Below are 16,820 nucleotides of genomic sequence, written 5' to 3' on the forward strand. Positions count from 1 at the left end.
GAAAATATCCATGGCTTTGAATTTAAAACTGCCTTTTCTTACTTTGATAATAAATGTGTGTCCAGGCTTTTGACATTGCCCTATTTTACAGGTGAACATTACTTGTTAATTTACAGTATGTATTAATATTCCTGCTCCTCAATTTATAATTTCTCTACTGCATTATTTTAACTCATGGGATATGGCCTTTGGCTGGGCCAGCATTTACTCCCCATCCTCAGTTGCTCTTAAGGTGATGGTCAGCTGTCTTCTTGAACTGCTGCAGTTCACGCACACAAGGCTATTAGCAGAGGAATACCAGGGTTTTGACCCAGTGATAGTGAAGGATATGATATCTTTCACAGTAAGGACAGTCAATGGCTTGGAGGGAAACTTGCACATGGTAGTGTTCCCATGTATAAGCTGCCTTTGTTCTTCGACATGGTAGTAGTCCTGGGTTTGAAAAATGCTGCTTAAGGATTCTTGTGATTTTTCTGTAGTGCCTCCTATGGATGGTAGACACAGCTGCTACTGAGCATTGGTGATGGAGGGAGTGGATGTTTGTGGATGTGGTGCTAATCAAGTGAGATACTTTGCCCTGGATGGTGTCAAGCTTCATCAGTGTTGTTGGAGTTGCATTCATTCAGGTAATATTCCATTATCCTCCAGATTTGTGCAGTGTAGAGGGAGACAGGCTTTGGGGAGTCAGGAACAACATTCCCTCTGAGCTGTGAGGCTGGCAGGTTCTGCACATGCCAATTGGAATACTGATGCATTGGCTTCTGAAACCAAAAGGCACTGCTGTACACTGAGTCAGGAGCCACATGCAGTGGCAGGAAAAATTATAGGGAATGTGTGTTAGGAGGTGAGTTACATGCTGCAAGATACCTAACCTTGGACCTGCTCTTGTAACCGCTATTTATATGGCTAGTCTACCTCATTTAGTCATGGAGTGACAAAGTCATACGACACGGAAACAGACCCTTCAGTCCATCTCATCCATGCCAACCACGTTTGTCAAGAGCCCCACTTCCCTGCACTTGGCTCATATTCCTTGAAACTTTTCCTATTCATGTGCCTGTCCAAATGTATTTTATTTGTAACTGGATCTTCATCCACCACAGAGGGTCAATGGTAACCCTCAGCATATTGCCAGTGGGGGATTTAGGGATAGTAATGCCATTGAATGTCAAGGGGCAGTGGTTAAATTTTCTCCTGCTGGAAAAGTGGTACAATTTCTTTCATGAATTTCTAAGAAGACTGTTCACCTGAAAATAATAAACCTCATATACCTGATTGTTTAATCCTTTTATATCTATGAAAGCACATGCACAACTTCCAAAAATATCCTTTTAAATCCCTTCACTATGTAGACTACTGTACTGTGGATCAAAATAAACATGCTTAAATTATCCAAAAACACACAAAAGAATCTTTAAAAGAATCCCTAAATATTTGATAACAGCAGGCATAATATTGTGATTCTCACTCATGAGAGAAATCAATATAATGACTGAAGTCTTGCAATAAACACTATATAACAAATGACCAGATCAAGTACCCATTTCTCTCTTCTCTGTTGTCTATACAGATAACACATGAAGTAGTGAACATATGGATTATCTATGCTATGGACACACATTTTCATCCATTCAAGTTTTAATATAATGAAATTTGTTCCTATTTTCTATTCCCTGCAGCTGTATAATTATTATTAACATAATTTGTGGAGAATCTGTCAGCCCAATCAATCAATCTCAGAGTGATGATCAAAAGTTGACTATAACTTCAATTGCCATTCAGAAAAACTTCCATTTATATAATGTCAATTGCATGATAAAATATCCAAAAGATGTTTCACAGGAATGTTATAAAAGCAAAATAATACAGAGCCACATTTGTACTTGCAGAATAAAGAACCTAATCTCCACATCCATACCTTCATAAGTCCCGGATATTCATTGGAAGGAAGACCATAGATATGATGTTCAATGGAGTCAGAAATTTTTATAAAGCAAGGATGTCCCTTCTGAATTCCATATGTTCCAAGGACTTTCTCCTTCCAGTAACAAACCACGATCCTCAGTGTCTAACAAAGGTTGTCAATTCAACAGGTAAACAGGTAAAAGATTAATTCAGACAATGAAAAATAAATGCACCTGTGAAGCACATGATATTCCAGCAAAGCAATGGGCAGTATTTCACACAAGTGAGAGGCCACTAACTCAGCAGTGGCAAAAAGCGAGGGAGTAATTGAGGTCTATTATAGTATATACACTCTGTCATGTAGCAATATTGCCAGACTTATGTAACTTGTTGCATCCTTAATTAAAGGTCACCCCAGAGAGGCAAGCACATCTTAAAGCTATTAATAGTCAGCTGCTTCGATGGCTGAACTGAGAGCAATGGTCTACAGATGCTGGAAATCAGTGTCAAAAGGTGTGATGCTGGAAAAGCACAGCAGGTCAGGCAGCATCCGAGGAACAGGAGAAATGACGTTTTGGGCATTCCTGATGCAGGGCTTATGCTCGAAACACTGACTCTCCTGCTCCTCAGATGCTGCCTGACCTGCTGTGCTTTTCCAGCACTACACGTTTTGACTCTGAACAGAGAGTAGTGCCTTTTAAAAGTAAATTTTTCAATTAACTCAAACATTACAACTTACACTGATGTAAACTAGTGAAGATGGATGGATTTAGCTGGCCTCCTCCATCCTTTCCTTGTGAAAATCCCCTGTTTTAAAGGACAATGGTAGCTCTCTACTGATAACATCTCCACTGGCCAGGCAGGGCGTGGTGTTGAGATACCGTGTACTAGTCTTTTCTCCACTCAAAGGACAGAATCCTGGAGGGGTCTGAGTGATGTCAGCTTTGGCAAAATGTGTAGCATAATCAGGCAATAAGTGTGGAGGCCCATCTTAATAGAGTCATAGAGATGTACAGTATGGAAACAGACCTTTTGGTCCAACCTGTCCACCTCAACCCGTCTTTTATACTTTTCACAGTTGCCATGACAATATGCTCACCAAGCAGTGGAGGGTTATAATTGACAGGCATTAAGACTTGTTAAATGACTTATTAATACCATGACTCAGCTCATTAATATCCAGCCTTCCATCTTATCAAACAAGCTCGATATTGAGAACATATGACATGGAAACCAGACCAAATAGCTGGCGGATTCAGCTCCCCACTTGCTTCGTACAACGTCCATGTTGGAGAGCGGGCACCGACATCTCAGGGCATGCTCCCACATCTACAGACACCAGCACCCAACAAATGCCAGCCTCTAAAGAACCCTCATCGTACATCTCCGACCCATTTACAGGACTCTTCTGTATTGCAGTGCTGCATCTCAAGCTGCACTGGCAACTCCCATTGTAACCCTGCTGTAAGGACATTGTGCTCTGGGTCACACTCATGGACTGGACCAGGCTGTATATCTGATGTGTTCACTTGCTCTCATTGCATTCACAAACTCTGAGCCTACCTGATACTCCCATCCCCCATGCCTGGCAGTGCCTTGCCCCCTTAGCCAGTGATATCAGGTTCAAATTACTGCTGTTTTGCTTAGTCATTCAGCACAGACACAAAGCCAAGCATCTTTGCATCGTTGTCAGCAGAGCTCAGTCAGGTCAAAGTGATAGCCGCCAGTCAGGAGTTCCCAGCACACTACATCAAGGGCTGCATCTGATGAGTCCAGGTCAACTGGGGTTGGTCAGAGACAGGATCTTCTCCTCAATCATGGTTAGGAGTTGAATGGCAGGGCAGCACATCACTGCCTTGACTCTTCCTGCCCCATCGTAGGTATGATGGAAAATGAAAGTGGGTGGCACAGTGTACCAGGTGAGTGAGTAAGCAACTTAGAGGGTGTGCCGGGTTAAGATCTTAGGTGTTGGAGTGGAAAGATCCCACCCATTCAGGCTGCTTCTATTGTTCCAAGGCCTCACAAGCTGTTCACTTTATTGGCTTTGGAGCAGACTGCTGTCTCAATTTGTCTTCATTAAAGAAAAAGGACAAAATGCACTTCTTCAAGCCATAGTATCATCACAGGGGCAGGGTACGTACTGAATGAAGCAAGTTCAATAAGACACCACCGTGAGAACTCACTATGCCTCGTCTTAACCCTCCAAAAAGCTCAACTCAATGCAGACTCAGAAAAGAAAAAGTAAGGCTCAGCCCACAGTCGTTTCTACAGCTGTTGGAGCTCTGGTTGGCTTGTAGGCTGCTAATATTTCTGGCAAGACAAGGGCGGTTTGTGAAAGCTGGGACATCACAACACAGAACTGGGTGGGAGGGTGAACCATGAGGAGGATAGATAGATGCTTCAGCGTGATTTGGACAAGTTGAGTCAGTGGGTAAATGAATGGGGAGACGCAGTATAATGTGGATAGATGTGAGGTTATCCACTTTGGTTGCAAAAACAGGACAGCAGTTTATTACCTGAAGGGTGAGAGATTGGACAAGGAGGGAGGTGTAATGAGACCTTTCATTGAGAGTAAGCCTGCAGGTGCAGCAGGGGGTGAAGACCACACACGGTACGTTAGCCTTCATTACAAGAGGCATTCAATACAGGAACAGGGATATCTTGCTGCAATTGTACATGACTTGGTGAAACCACCCGTGGAGTACTGTGTACGGTGCAGAACTCCAGGAAGGATGTTCTGGCTATGGAGGGAGTACAATAAAGATTTCCCAGACTGATTCCTGGGATAGCTGGTCTGATGTTTGAAGAGAGACTGGATCAGTTAGGACAATATTCACTGAGGTTTAGAAGAATGTGTTGGGGGAGCAATCTCATAGAATCCTATAAACAGTCTAATAGGATTTAACATGGTAAACTCAGAGGGGCTGTTCGCAGTCATTGAAGCAGAGTTGCAGCCTAAGAATATGGAGTAGGACATTCAGGATGGAAATAAGGAGAGATGTTTTCACCCAGAAAGTGGTAAGCACGTGTAATTCTCTGCCACAGAAAGCAGTTGAGGCTAAAGTGTTAAATTCTTTCCAGAAGGAGTTAGATTTAGTTCTATGGGCTAAAGGAATCAAAGGGAGAGAGCAAGAGGAGGATACTGAGATGGATGATCAGCCATGATCATGTTGAATAGTGGAACAGGCTTGAAGGGCTGAATGGCCTACTCCTGCTCTGATTTTCCATGTTTCTATCTTTGTGGATCTTGGATGGTTTTAAATCTCCTAAATTAGATCACCAAACACCAACAACAAAACCCTCATCAAACTGGCATTAAACCTGGGACCTTCAATATTAGAGTGGCGCTGGAAAAGCACAGCAGGTCAGGCAGCATCCAAGGAACAGGAAAACAGACATTGCGGGCAAAAGCCCTTCATCAGAAATTTTGCCCAAAATGTCAATTTTCCTTCTCCTCAGATGCCTGACCTGCTGTGCTTTTCCAGCACCACTCTAGCATTGGCTAGACCTGTTGAATGATTTGGGATAGTCACAAAATTGTTTCATTCTCCACGTTTCTGGGCTTTAAGCATTAAATAATGGCAGCCTTCTGGCAAGATATATTAATACAGTGATATGCTACACTATAAAGTAATGGAGCATAGGAACATCTGTTGTTTCCCTAATATGATAAAGCCTTGATTTGGAGCTGCATTATTAAATGGAGTACAGTACTGAAAACAGGAGCTTCTCCAGATGGAGAAAGATGGAGTTCAGTCATCCGTAATTCCCAGATCACTTTGGGAACAGTTTTGTGAGACACTGGAGAGCAATTTGCAGAACAGCCAGTGGCTTGAAAAATAATCATACAGTTGAAGGCGTGCCTATCTCTGCACAAGAAACATAACATAGCTGTACCCCTAGAAGGATCTCCAGCAGTTCTCGGTGAACATGTAGTCATCAGAAATAGGAACAGGAGGAAGCCAAAATCTCCTTATCCTACATCAACCTCACTTTTCCAACCTATACCTAGATCCCACTATTCCTTTGACTATCAAAAATCTATTGATATCACTCATAGGTATATTCCATGACACAGCATGTCCCTTTGAAGTTGAGAATTCCAAAGACTTACACCATGAAGACATTTTTCTACAGGTCTATCCCAAATGGCCAATGCCTTAACCTAAGATGATGAATCTCCAGCCAAGGTGAAGAACATCAATATCCATTCCGATCAGCCATGAAGAACATGAAGGTAGATGTATATGTGAAAATGACTGGCAACTCACATGAGAAACAAACTGTGTAAATCCTGATATGTTGTCTAATCCTTCTCCCCAGGACAATACTAATAATAACACATTTTTCTAGTTCTCTTCCAAAATAAAACAGCTTTGCTGAATAAAAACTGATTCTTTTGCACGGTCTCTCCCCCATCCTTTGCAGCATTTGTAACAGTATCAGTCTGTAAATCACAAAAAGGATTTACAATCCAGTCCCTCTTAATCTCTGTTGAAGGCTCCTGCACAGAGGAGATAGTCCTTTCAGAGAAATAGTGTTTCAAATGTAATCACATATGTTTCCTCAAAAAATGAAAAATATTGCCTCCATTTGTCATATGTGCAAAAATCTATGGCCTACACGACTGCTTTAAAAGAAAACTAATGACTTCAATAAATATCTCAATATTAATGTGATTTTCCCCCATAAATATTTTAAAACTGAAAGCACCATTTCACAGGTTAATCAGTGAGATCAACATAAAGAGTGTTAAAGAGTGAGCGTGTGGGAGGCAGAGGGATGGAAAAAGCAGAAGAGGAAATTCAGCCTTTTAATCTTCTCCAGAGCACTCCCACGCCTGTCTGAATGAAAGCTATAATTGCAAATGGCCGTCCTATTATTCAAGAATCCAAGAAGCTTTGACTGGTGGACAAATGTGTGAGGTCATGAGGAGGAATGTAGGTTGGGATTATCCCAGAGCCTAAACAATGTGGGCTCTGGCAAGAACCTTGGGAGAATTGATTGAGAATTCAAGCAATTCTTGACGCCAGGATCATCACGTTTCACAACCAACTTCCAGATCGCGAGGTGACATTCTCACTTGTGAGCAGTGAAAGGCCTATTAGCGTGGATTGTTGCTTATTATCCCCCTCGTACTACTGAACCTTGCCTTATTAATATTCAGGCTCCCACTGTCTGACCGACCATGTTGATATGGAACACTGGGTCTTCCCAACGTACCCATCAGTGTGTACCCAACGACTCCAGCATTTTGCTTGCTCCTCCAGCCTTCCATCATGGTTACCTGGCACCAGCATCTCAGGGCACCCTCCACTGGCAGCAGCTGCACACTTTGCTTGTCCACGGACAGCAGTACTGGACCCATGCCAACCTTTTCACATCATCATGGGCACATCTGGATTCAATGCAGTACCCTTCTGCACTGCCATGCTCCAGACCGACAACTATCACTGCATTGCTACTACACCAACACAGGGTGCAGGGGCTGGCATCCAGCTCACAGACTGCAACTGGACTAGGCAACATGGGGCAGCACGGTGGCTCCGTGGTTAGCTCTGCTGCCTCACAGCACCAGGGACTCAGGTTCAATTCCAGCCTCGGGCAACTGTCTGTGTGGAGTTTGCACATTCTCCCCATGTCTACGTGGGTTTACTCCAGGTGCTCTGGTTTCCTCCCACAATCTAAAAATATGCATGTTAGGTGGATTGGCTATGCTAAATTGCCAATAATGTTAGGTACATTAGTTAGTGGTAAATATAGGGTAGGGGAATGGGTCTGGTTGGGTGTAGACTTGTTGGGCCGAAGGGCCTGTTTCCACACTGTAGGGATCCTAATCTAAACATCTCTGAGCCGCTTGCTTGCCCTCTTAGCACTCTCTCAGCATCCAGCTCAATGCTTGCAGCATCCCTGCCTTGCCTTCCCCCCCCCCTCAGTCTCACTTTAAAGATTCTAGTCTTTCTGTATTGCCTTGCAGTTTAGCACAGACACAAATCCAGGCAACTTGTCCTGGTTGTCACCAGTGATCAGTCAAATGGTTGGATATGTTACTGTACAGCACAGTGCTATATTAATCTCATACCTACAGCATGTGCCAGCAGCCTATGTGACAAATACACTGCGTGTATATCAACCAAATGATCACACCTCAAAGTCCTTAGTGAAGTCACGGTGGATTGCTATCAGGGGTCCTGGTACGGTCACCATCAGTCCAGGGGTTTAGTCACGGTCAGTCGTCTGCTTGGAGCAGTCAGGACCAGGGGTGTCCATCATATTAAAGTCTGGGTGGTGGGCCACGGTCAGTCCGGCAGTGACTGGGTCAGGGATTAGCACAACACGAGTCACAAGGGGCATTACAGGGCAATGGTTGGTAGTTTCAATGTAGCTGGCACCTTGACAAACACCAGGATAGGACTGCCAGCCAGCCATTCATGTTTTACATCCCAGCAGCTGGCATCATTCTGTGACAATGTCTCAGTCTGCACTGACACTGCACCTTGCTCGTCTGGAGGAAATGGCATAGAAGATGGTAGACCCTGGGTTTCCTCTATCTCTTGTACATCCTGAGGACACTTCCAATTGTGACCTCTTCATGTGGAAGCTGTTCAGCCTCACTGGTGGTAGCATGCATGTGCACCACATCCCAAGTTGCTGCCTCCTATCCCCAGTGCTGAGATCTCCCATTTTCCTGACTATAACAATGTCACACCTTGCCCACAAAACCCATAGCACAGATATGCTCCCCCCAACTCCCACCTTACTGACTAGGCTCGACGGCTCCAGGTGATGACTGCCCAGACCCCTGAATGCACTCAGTGATCTCCCAACCAATGCTCTGCTAATCCCCTGACCATACAGCTGAGGACTGACTGTGGCCCAGCAACTGGGCTTTACTAAGGTGGACCCTGACCCGGCCTGCCCTAATCAGATGATTAGATTACTTACAGTGTGGAAACAGGCTCTTCGGCCCAATAAGTCCACACTGACCTGCACCCATTCCCCTACATTTTCACATGCACCTAACACTACGGGCAATTTAGCATGGCCAATTCACCTAACCTGTGAGAGGAAACCCACGCAGACACAGGGAGAATGTGCAAATTCCACACAGTCAGTCGCCTGAGGCGGGAACTGAACCCGGGTCTCTAGCGCGGTGAGGCAGCAGTGCTAACCACTGTGCCACCATGCCACCCAACTTTTGTCTAAAATCTGAACCGTCTTATTGTGCCTGGGTACCCCCTCCTGAAGGCTGCCTCTCTTTACTTAACAGAGGGCTATCCTCAGAATTGGGGGTGGAGTCTCTGGAGGCTTGAAGCCTACTCATTGTGCTTGCAGTGTAAGCTACTGCTGGGGGTTGGGCCGGGGGAACTGGTGAAGCACAGAAGCAACATATCCACAACTTTTACACTGGCAACTGCTGATGACCATGAGAAGCTTGCTGGTTTTGTGTCTGTGCTAAAAGGCAAAACCAGACAGGAATATCGGTCACCTGCTCACTCTAACTCAGGGGGGCAACGTGTTAAAAGCCAAGGCAAGGCAGGGATGCTATGAGCACTCAGGTAGGAGTGAGGTGAGTGAGCTCTAATAGACCAAGGGAGCAGTCTGGCACCTGGTGCAATCCATGAGCAGGGTACCCCTCCCTGTACATAGTCCCCTTGCGACAGCATTGCCATGATAACTGATAGCATGTCCCAGAGTGCAGGCTGGCAGTGCAGAGGCATGTGTCCAATGTGACCATGGGTTGTGTGAAACTATTTCCCTGAAAAGTTGATGCCAAGCATCCGAGGTAGAGATCTGAAAGTTCAAGCTGAAAGCTGGAATCACTATACCCAGACTGACTTACATGTCAGGAATTCTCAGCATCTGCTTTCTCTGCAGCAGGCGGTAGAATAGGGAGTTGTGTATCAATAAGACAAGATTCAGTCAAAATGATGTGTGATAATGACCAATTAATCAGCCTTTCACTGTTCACTAGTGAGAATCTCCTCTTGATGTCCAGATTTCTCTTGGAAAATGTTGCTTCCGGCACTGAGAAAGACCTTATCTGACTTTTAATGAGATTCTCTCAATTTTCCCACTCGTTCAAGAATTCCAAACATCAATTCTGTTATTTTCACCACAGATGCTGCCTGACTGAGCAACTGAATATTTCCAGCATTTTTTAAATTTTAATTCAATGAAGGTGTTAGTTAACATTAAGGAAATGAAATACCTCTAGGAAAATTTATAAGGAATCAATCTCTAATTGAAGCATTAATTGCAAAAATGAAGCTCAAGTGATAATTGTCACCTAAACCCTAAGATGAGGCAACGGTTTTGCAATCTCTTTCTCACTGAAACGTTTTTGTTTTAAATACTGAGAAGCTGAATCCTGGTGGGATCAAAATATAAAAAAAGAACTTTGATTTTAATGACTCTTCAAAAGAGGTTGTTTAGGTCGGTTTATCAGATGCTTTGGAGATTTGCTAAGTAATTCAAAAGGAACAGCTCGGATTTTGTTCATGTAAGCTTAGGATCAGGGTTGACTATAAATGAAATTGAAAAACATCGAATGGATTACAGGATTCACGTGTACATGGCTTTCATTCAATTTTTATCAGCCTTTAGAGTCAGGATGTAACCAAATGTTAGATTAAATGACACGCAGGATGCTGCAATCTGAAATAAAAGCAGCAATCGCGTAAAATACCCAACAGGTTAAGCAGCATGAGTGGAGAGAGAAGCAGAGCTAACATTTCAGGGCAATGACCTTTCTTCAGACGGTGCTGAAAATCAGCTCTATCAGTTTTATTGGTTTTCTCTCTCCAGCAATATCCCTTTCCGAGCCTCTTGGCTTTGAAGTTAGATTTTATAATCTGGCATTTTTGATTTAGGCCTTTCATGTTACGGTGTCCCAGATGGGAGGTCATGGAGGTCGGAGCTTCCTCTGAATTACATTACTGCCTGCTTGCTTTAATAGATCAGGCAACTGACTCCACAAACCACTTCTCTGGTTGACATGCCTATCATACAAAGCTTTAATAAGAATGCAAATTTACAAAATCTCCTTTTTGCTTTAACTTTTCAAGCTGTGCTAATATTCTCTGGACTTGGGGAAGTACGTAAATCCATTGGCCAGAGTGTCAGGCATCGGGAAATGATATTGTTTCAAAAGCACATCTGCATGGTCATAGGTTTCTGGGCATCTGGCTGGGGTTACCAACTCTGGTTTGACATATTCCTAGAAGTCAAATCATGTGATATTGGATCACTGACACTGCTTCGGACTTTCACACCACATGATCAAAACCCACATTGAGGGAAGGCACTCACTGGCCTCAACAAAAAAAAAGCTGCCTGATTCCTCAAACAAAACACAAAACTACACTTAGCACATGAACAGTGTCTCTTCAGTCTGTCTGTCTGCCTTTTCCCCTGTTTACCTCCCCACTTGCTGCTACATCTGCCCACTCTCCCTCAGTGTGCTCAGCTGAAGGTTTTACCTGCAATATGCCATTTTCACCTGACGTAGCGATGCTGTTGTTATTTCTAATAGTGTCAGAATCCAAATGTGGGTAACTTTTAATCCCCACAGTGTAGGAGCAGGCCATTCAGCCCCACTGAGTCCACAATGACCCTCCAAAGAGTATCCCAACCCCCAGACCCATCCCCCACTACCCTATCCCTGTAACCCTGCATTTCTCCATAGCTAATCCACTGAGCCTGCATATCCATGGACTTTATGGGGCAACTTAGCATGGCCAATCCACCTAACCTGCACATCTTTGGACTGTGGGAGGAAACCAGAGCACCCAGAGGAAACCCATGCAGACTCAGGGAGAATGTGCAAACTCCACACAGTCGCCTGAGGGTGGAATTGAAACCAGGTCCCTGGTGCTGGGAGGCAGCAGTGCTAACCACTGTGCAGCCCTTGGTATCGAAACATCCAGCGAACCCTTATTACAGTTCTCTATTATGTACATTTACATTCACAGACACTTCAGTACCTAGAACTGTACATTAAACTTTCCGTTCCAAAAAGCAACATTCTTTAAGTTAAGATAGAGTCTGAGACCCATATACCCTCAGGTCACACGCCCACGACCATGTCTCTTGCAAAGCATGCTGACACACTGTGTTTCTTATAAATATACCGACACACTGACTGTGAGGCTTAATACTGCTTTTCTCTTTCTCTTTGCCTACCCCCCCCCCCCCCCACTTGCCCCAGAGTTTGTTGTCTCTCTCTCCCACCAGCCCCAATGTGTGTTGCTGTTTCTCTCTCCCCTCCTCCTCAGTGTGCGTACCTCTCCTTCCAATTATTCTCAAGAGTGCTGGATTTCCAGGTGATTTTCATTGGCCCCAGTGCCACCATCACCAACTTGCATTCAAATGGTGCTTTTAACTTTGTAGAAACCTTCAAGGTGCTTAAAACATCGCAATAATGCAATGCTTTCCAAATATTGGGGAGAGAAAAGGTTGGATCAGACAACACAGTTTGTTTGCAAGCTATAACTGTATAAAAGTGAACCATGCATTCGAAGGGTAAGGTGCAGGGGAGAGCTTCCCTTCAGCTCAATTGCCTATTCCAGTAGATCAACAGAGAATGAGGGAGCATGAAGTTTGTGCAATGAGGAGGGCTCGGATTGGGGCAAGCAGAAAATAGGAAGCAGCCTGACTTCCGTTAGTAGCATCTGCGGAAGGACATCTACAGTAAGGATTAATGATCGCAAAGCAATTACTGTGAAGTTTATTGAGTGATAATTCCCCATTGATTACCAGGAGTACAACACTGTCAGTATATATTACACCCAAAGAAAATTCCTGGAACACTTTACTATAATGCAGCTTTGATTGTATTGATGTATTTGGAGGTCATTTTAGACTGAGCCCTATGACAGAACGATGTTACTTGGCTATGAGTAGGATCCATTAAATCCCCTGTACCTTCAGAGGAAGTTGCAGTCCCACGAGGTTCAATAGTTTATTCGACCAAGGCCCAGCTGTAATCACTAGACTCTTCGCTCTGTAAATTCCTGCAGTGGTTGTCACGGTAACTGGCGATCCAGGTTGTATATCAACAACTTTTTCACCATCACAAATGGTACCTCCAAACCTCCGGAACAAATCCTGCAAAATATTTAATTTTGCCTTGTGAAACCACGTAGAACACACCATTATTTCTAGTAATTATTTCTCCACGATCCAGAAGATATATTTCTACATATCAAAGGAGCACAAGTGATCTATTTCTTATCCTCACACTGATTATACGTTTCCCTTTCCTATTTAAATGATTAAACTTTACTCATTCTCCAGTCGTCTGCTAATCAGTCCCCTAGACATTTTATTACTTTAACACACTTTCCTAGTGGAACAGAAGTAGTTAAATGCATCACATATATATTAATCTGTTTTATATATAACTTCCACTTCACAAGCCCTGCTCAAGCAGGGGAAGATTTCAAAGAGAAAAAGCTACGATTGATGTTTAAACATAGTCAGGTTTAGGTGTCGCCTCCAGGATATTTTTAGCACGTTTATAAAAGCCTCAGCTCCAACACATCAAAGTATTAAAATTATCCACCTAAAGCATACTCGCCCACTCAATGTTAAAACTGCGGGATGAATCGTCATGTTTGATTTCAAATTGTTCCTAACCCACATTTTGCCAGGAGGTGGCAGTAGACTGAGTTTTCTTCCACAACCACTACGTTTTAGCTAATTAGGCCAATAATACTTTAACTATAAACATGTACAACTGCCATCTTAAAGCTTGTTCAATCCTTTAGTACACTTCTCCCACCCCTCAGTGGATGGCCTTCATCCTTCCCGATACCCAGAGACCATGGAGTTTGTTCTCTTACCTTGACATCTCAGAAGGAAAAGCCAGTAAAATGTTTGAATGAGACATACTAATCTGATTGGTCTTATATACTTCCACGTGGAGCTCCAGTATGACCAGTACATTAATTTCCAAAAGACTACTTTTAAATTGGTTTTCCCATTTAGAATTTATGCATTTGTGGAATCACAGAAATGTTCTGACGTAGAATGATCCCATTCAGTCTATCATTGCACACATCCCAATGCACCACTGAAGAATTCCTAATATCCAGTTGAGGCATTTAACTTGCAATTCCTTACACCATATTGGGTTTGACCTCTTGCTTCTTCTTTCTCGCGCTATGGTATTTTTGTAACCCCTTTGTCCTCACACATCCTTGTCTGCAAGTCCTCCCCACAAACCAGACTTGATCTGAAAACTGCAATTAACTCCGTTTGCTATACCATAGGAGCTTGATTGGTCCTCTCACCAATACAAGGTTCAGTTGTTGTCACTACCTTCACCACCCCCCCAAACCCACACCAACACCGCGAGAGCCCGCAGCTCTTAAATCCAGCTCTGACATCAAGCAAAAAGTAGTTCAGGCAGCTTAATGCAATCACGTTAACTCGGATTGGTGCTGATGTATGGGGGAATTGTGTTAGTTCTTATTCTACATTGAATCAGCAGCAAGAGCATCAATCAATGGCTGCTTAGATGCCACAGAACAATAAATTTTATTATTCAAAGCAATGTTTGATCTGAGCTTGTTTTAATCATTGTTTGGAATGAAGTGCTTTGAGAACAGCATTGGAGGGCAAGCTTCATTCTCTTAAACATTTTTCACCTAACCCTCAACTTTCCAACTATTGTTTGACCTGAACAACACAACCCAAGCCCTTCTCACAAAATAGGAAAACCAGCAGACTCACTTTGTAACACCTAGTGACTGAAGGACTCCATCAGTAGATCTTCCATTGCACACTGTCCCTGTTCCCCCATGCTTGGATTTGGGAGGTCTAGCCTAGCAGAAACTCTAGAACATAGAGCTCAAGAGAGGAGGCAAGAGATGTTTCATACTGTCTGGTCATTGCCTTCATATTAATACATATCTCTGGACAATAAGAAAACAATGCTTTCAGCACTGCCTCAGAATCTGTTCCTGTACAAAACATTGCAAACTGTACTTTTAGGTTGGAATTCCTCATTACACATTAAGTGTTAACAGGTGTCGACTTCACAAAATGAAGCATTGAGCACCATTAAATCTGTATCAACAATAGCTTCAACCAACCTAATTTCAGAATGCATTGAAAAGTTGAAAAAAAATCTGGCTAATCTGTTTATTTCGGATAAGGTCTGGCATATATTCTTTAATAGTTTAATAGAAGCAGCAGTATGTGGTGCCTGATCTTTATTATGCTTTGCCTGGCTGATCAAGAGTTAAGTCAGTCAGTATCCCGACTGGAAAAAGTGGAATCCTGATGAAAATGTACAATGAACAGTAGAAAAATCAATCATTCTTTAGATACTTACTCACTGCATGAACCAAACAGTATCTTGATAGTGAATAAATCAATACACTGTGTTGAGGTTAATCTCTAGTCTTAGTTAAAATGATAAGACTCCTGTAAGTCTAGCTGACCAATTTTAAAACAAACACAGTACTAATTTACTCACTTGTGCATGCCTATGTGAAAATTATGTTTGTCATTGCAAAGTTGATAAAACTAACCTTTTGATTTCTCAGCACCACTGAACCATTAATTAAAAAATAGTTGCCAACAAATTAAAGGAAATAGATAAACATTAACCTCCCACAAGCTACTAAACAAATCTTAGCCTATTAACCTTTCTATCTATGATACTATTTTTAAATGAACAGAGGACTGAATTGCACCATGTGTGAATATGAAGTTTTATAATAGGGTTATGTTTTAAATTGTCTCCTTTAATTCAAGCAAAATGGAATAGTGGAAAGTCACATGTGGCTTCCCACTAGTTCGGTCCAATGATGAACCTGATTGATGTAGGTGCATAGGGGATTGCGGCCCTAGGGTCAAGTCCAACTGAAATGTGGAGAAAGTGAGGACTACAGATGCTGGAGATCAGAGACAAAAGTGTGGTGGTGGAAAAGCACAGCCGGTCAGGCAGCATCCCAGGAGCAGGACAGTCGATGTTTCAAGCATAACCTTTACTTCAGTCATGTGATTCCTGAAGAAGAGCTTATGCCCAAAATGTCAACTCTCCTGCTCCTCAGTTGCTGACTCACCGGCTGTGTTTTTCCACCACTACACTTTTTGACTTCAACAGATTTAAGATCAGAATATAAAAAGAGATGCAAATATTCTTGCTGCTTGCAGATTTACTGACTGAAAGACCCTGAATTGATGCAGAATGTGAAAGAGAGAGAGAGAGACAGACAGACAGACATAGTTAGCCCCAGACAAGAGCAGGAAATAAAGACCAGGCAGAATATGTTGGGAGCACATTCTCTGGTTGATGACACCAGTGGTAACTTCAGGAAAGTGAAACTTCACCCTAGGATGGCTGGAAGAGAAAGGAGTTATTGGAGTGAACCTTTTTGCTGGAAGTCAATTTGGGCAATTTCAGAAAACCAAGGGAAACAAACTTATTTCTCAGTGAAACAGGAAGAAAGGCATCCTGTTAGAAGTTAAGAGAATGCTGTAAGTAAGATCTAAGCATTACCGTAGCAGGGTTGGTCACTTTATGGGAAATTAAAGGGGGTATCCTTCCTGTATTTTAACGTATTAGTTGCCTACCAAGTAATGTTTAATTCGTTATTTTTACAATTACAGTAAGACTTTGAAAATGCAAAATCCTATCGCGTGGTCCATTGAGTTGGACACTAGGAATTGAACTCTCTCTTTAAAAGTACTGAACCTCTGAGAGGACCATAATAGCTTCTGCGTTTGTTATTTTGTTTGTTTCCAGTTTCCTCTTTAGTCATTATTTCTTTCCCTTTCTGTCTGAATTCTGTCCATTCTCGTTAAAAAAAAATGCATTCAATATTAGTTTCTAATCTAGTTTTCTTAATATTGGACAATGTTTCACTGCATTCCCTGGTTTTGCCATATTTGTGTGATAT

General features: G+C 42.8%; 1 protein-coding gene across 1 annotated transcript in view; it reads right to left on the reverse strand.

Annotated features, from left to right (window-relative positions):
• Window positions 1–16,820, reverse strand: part of pipox (pipecolic acid oxidase) — a 59,382-nt gene that overhangs the window by 13,656 nt on the left and 28,906 nt on the right. Inside the window, exons 5-6 of the mRNA XM_060847940.1 lie at window positions 12,832–13,014; window positions 1,919–2,068 (exon numbers count right to left, since the gene is read on the reverse strand). Coding sequence (XP_060703923.1) covers window positions 1,919–2,068; window positions 12,832–13,014 — 333 coding nt within the window. The remainder of the gene's footprint in view (window positions 1–1,918; window positions 2,069–12,831; window positions 13,015–16,820) is intronic.

Source organism: Hemiscyllium ocellatum, chromosome 31 (genome assembly GCF_020745735.1).
Source record: "Hemiscyllium ocellatum isolate sHemOce1 chromosome 31, sHemOce1.pat.X.cur, whole genome shotgun sequence".
Taxonomy (NCBI): Eukaryota; Metazoa; Chordata; class Chondrichthyes; order Orectolobiformes; family Hemiscylliidae; genus Hemiscyllium; species Hemiscyllium ocellatum.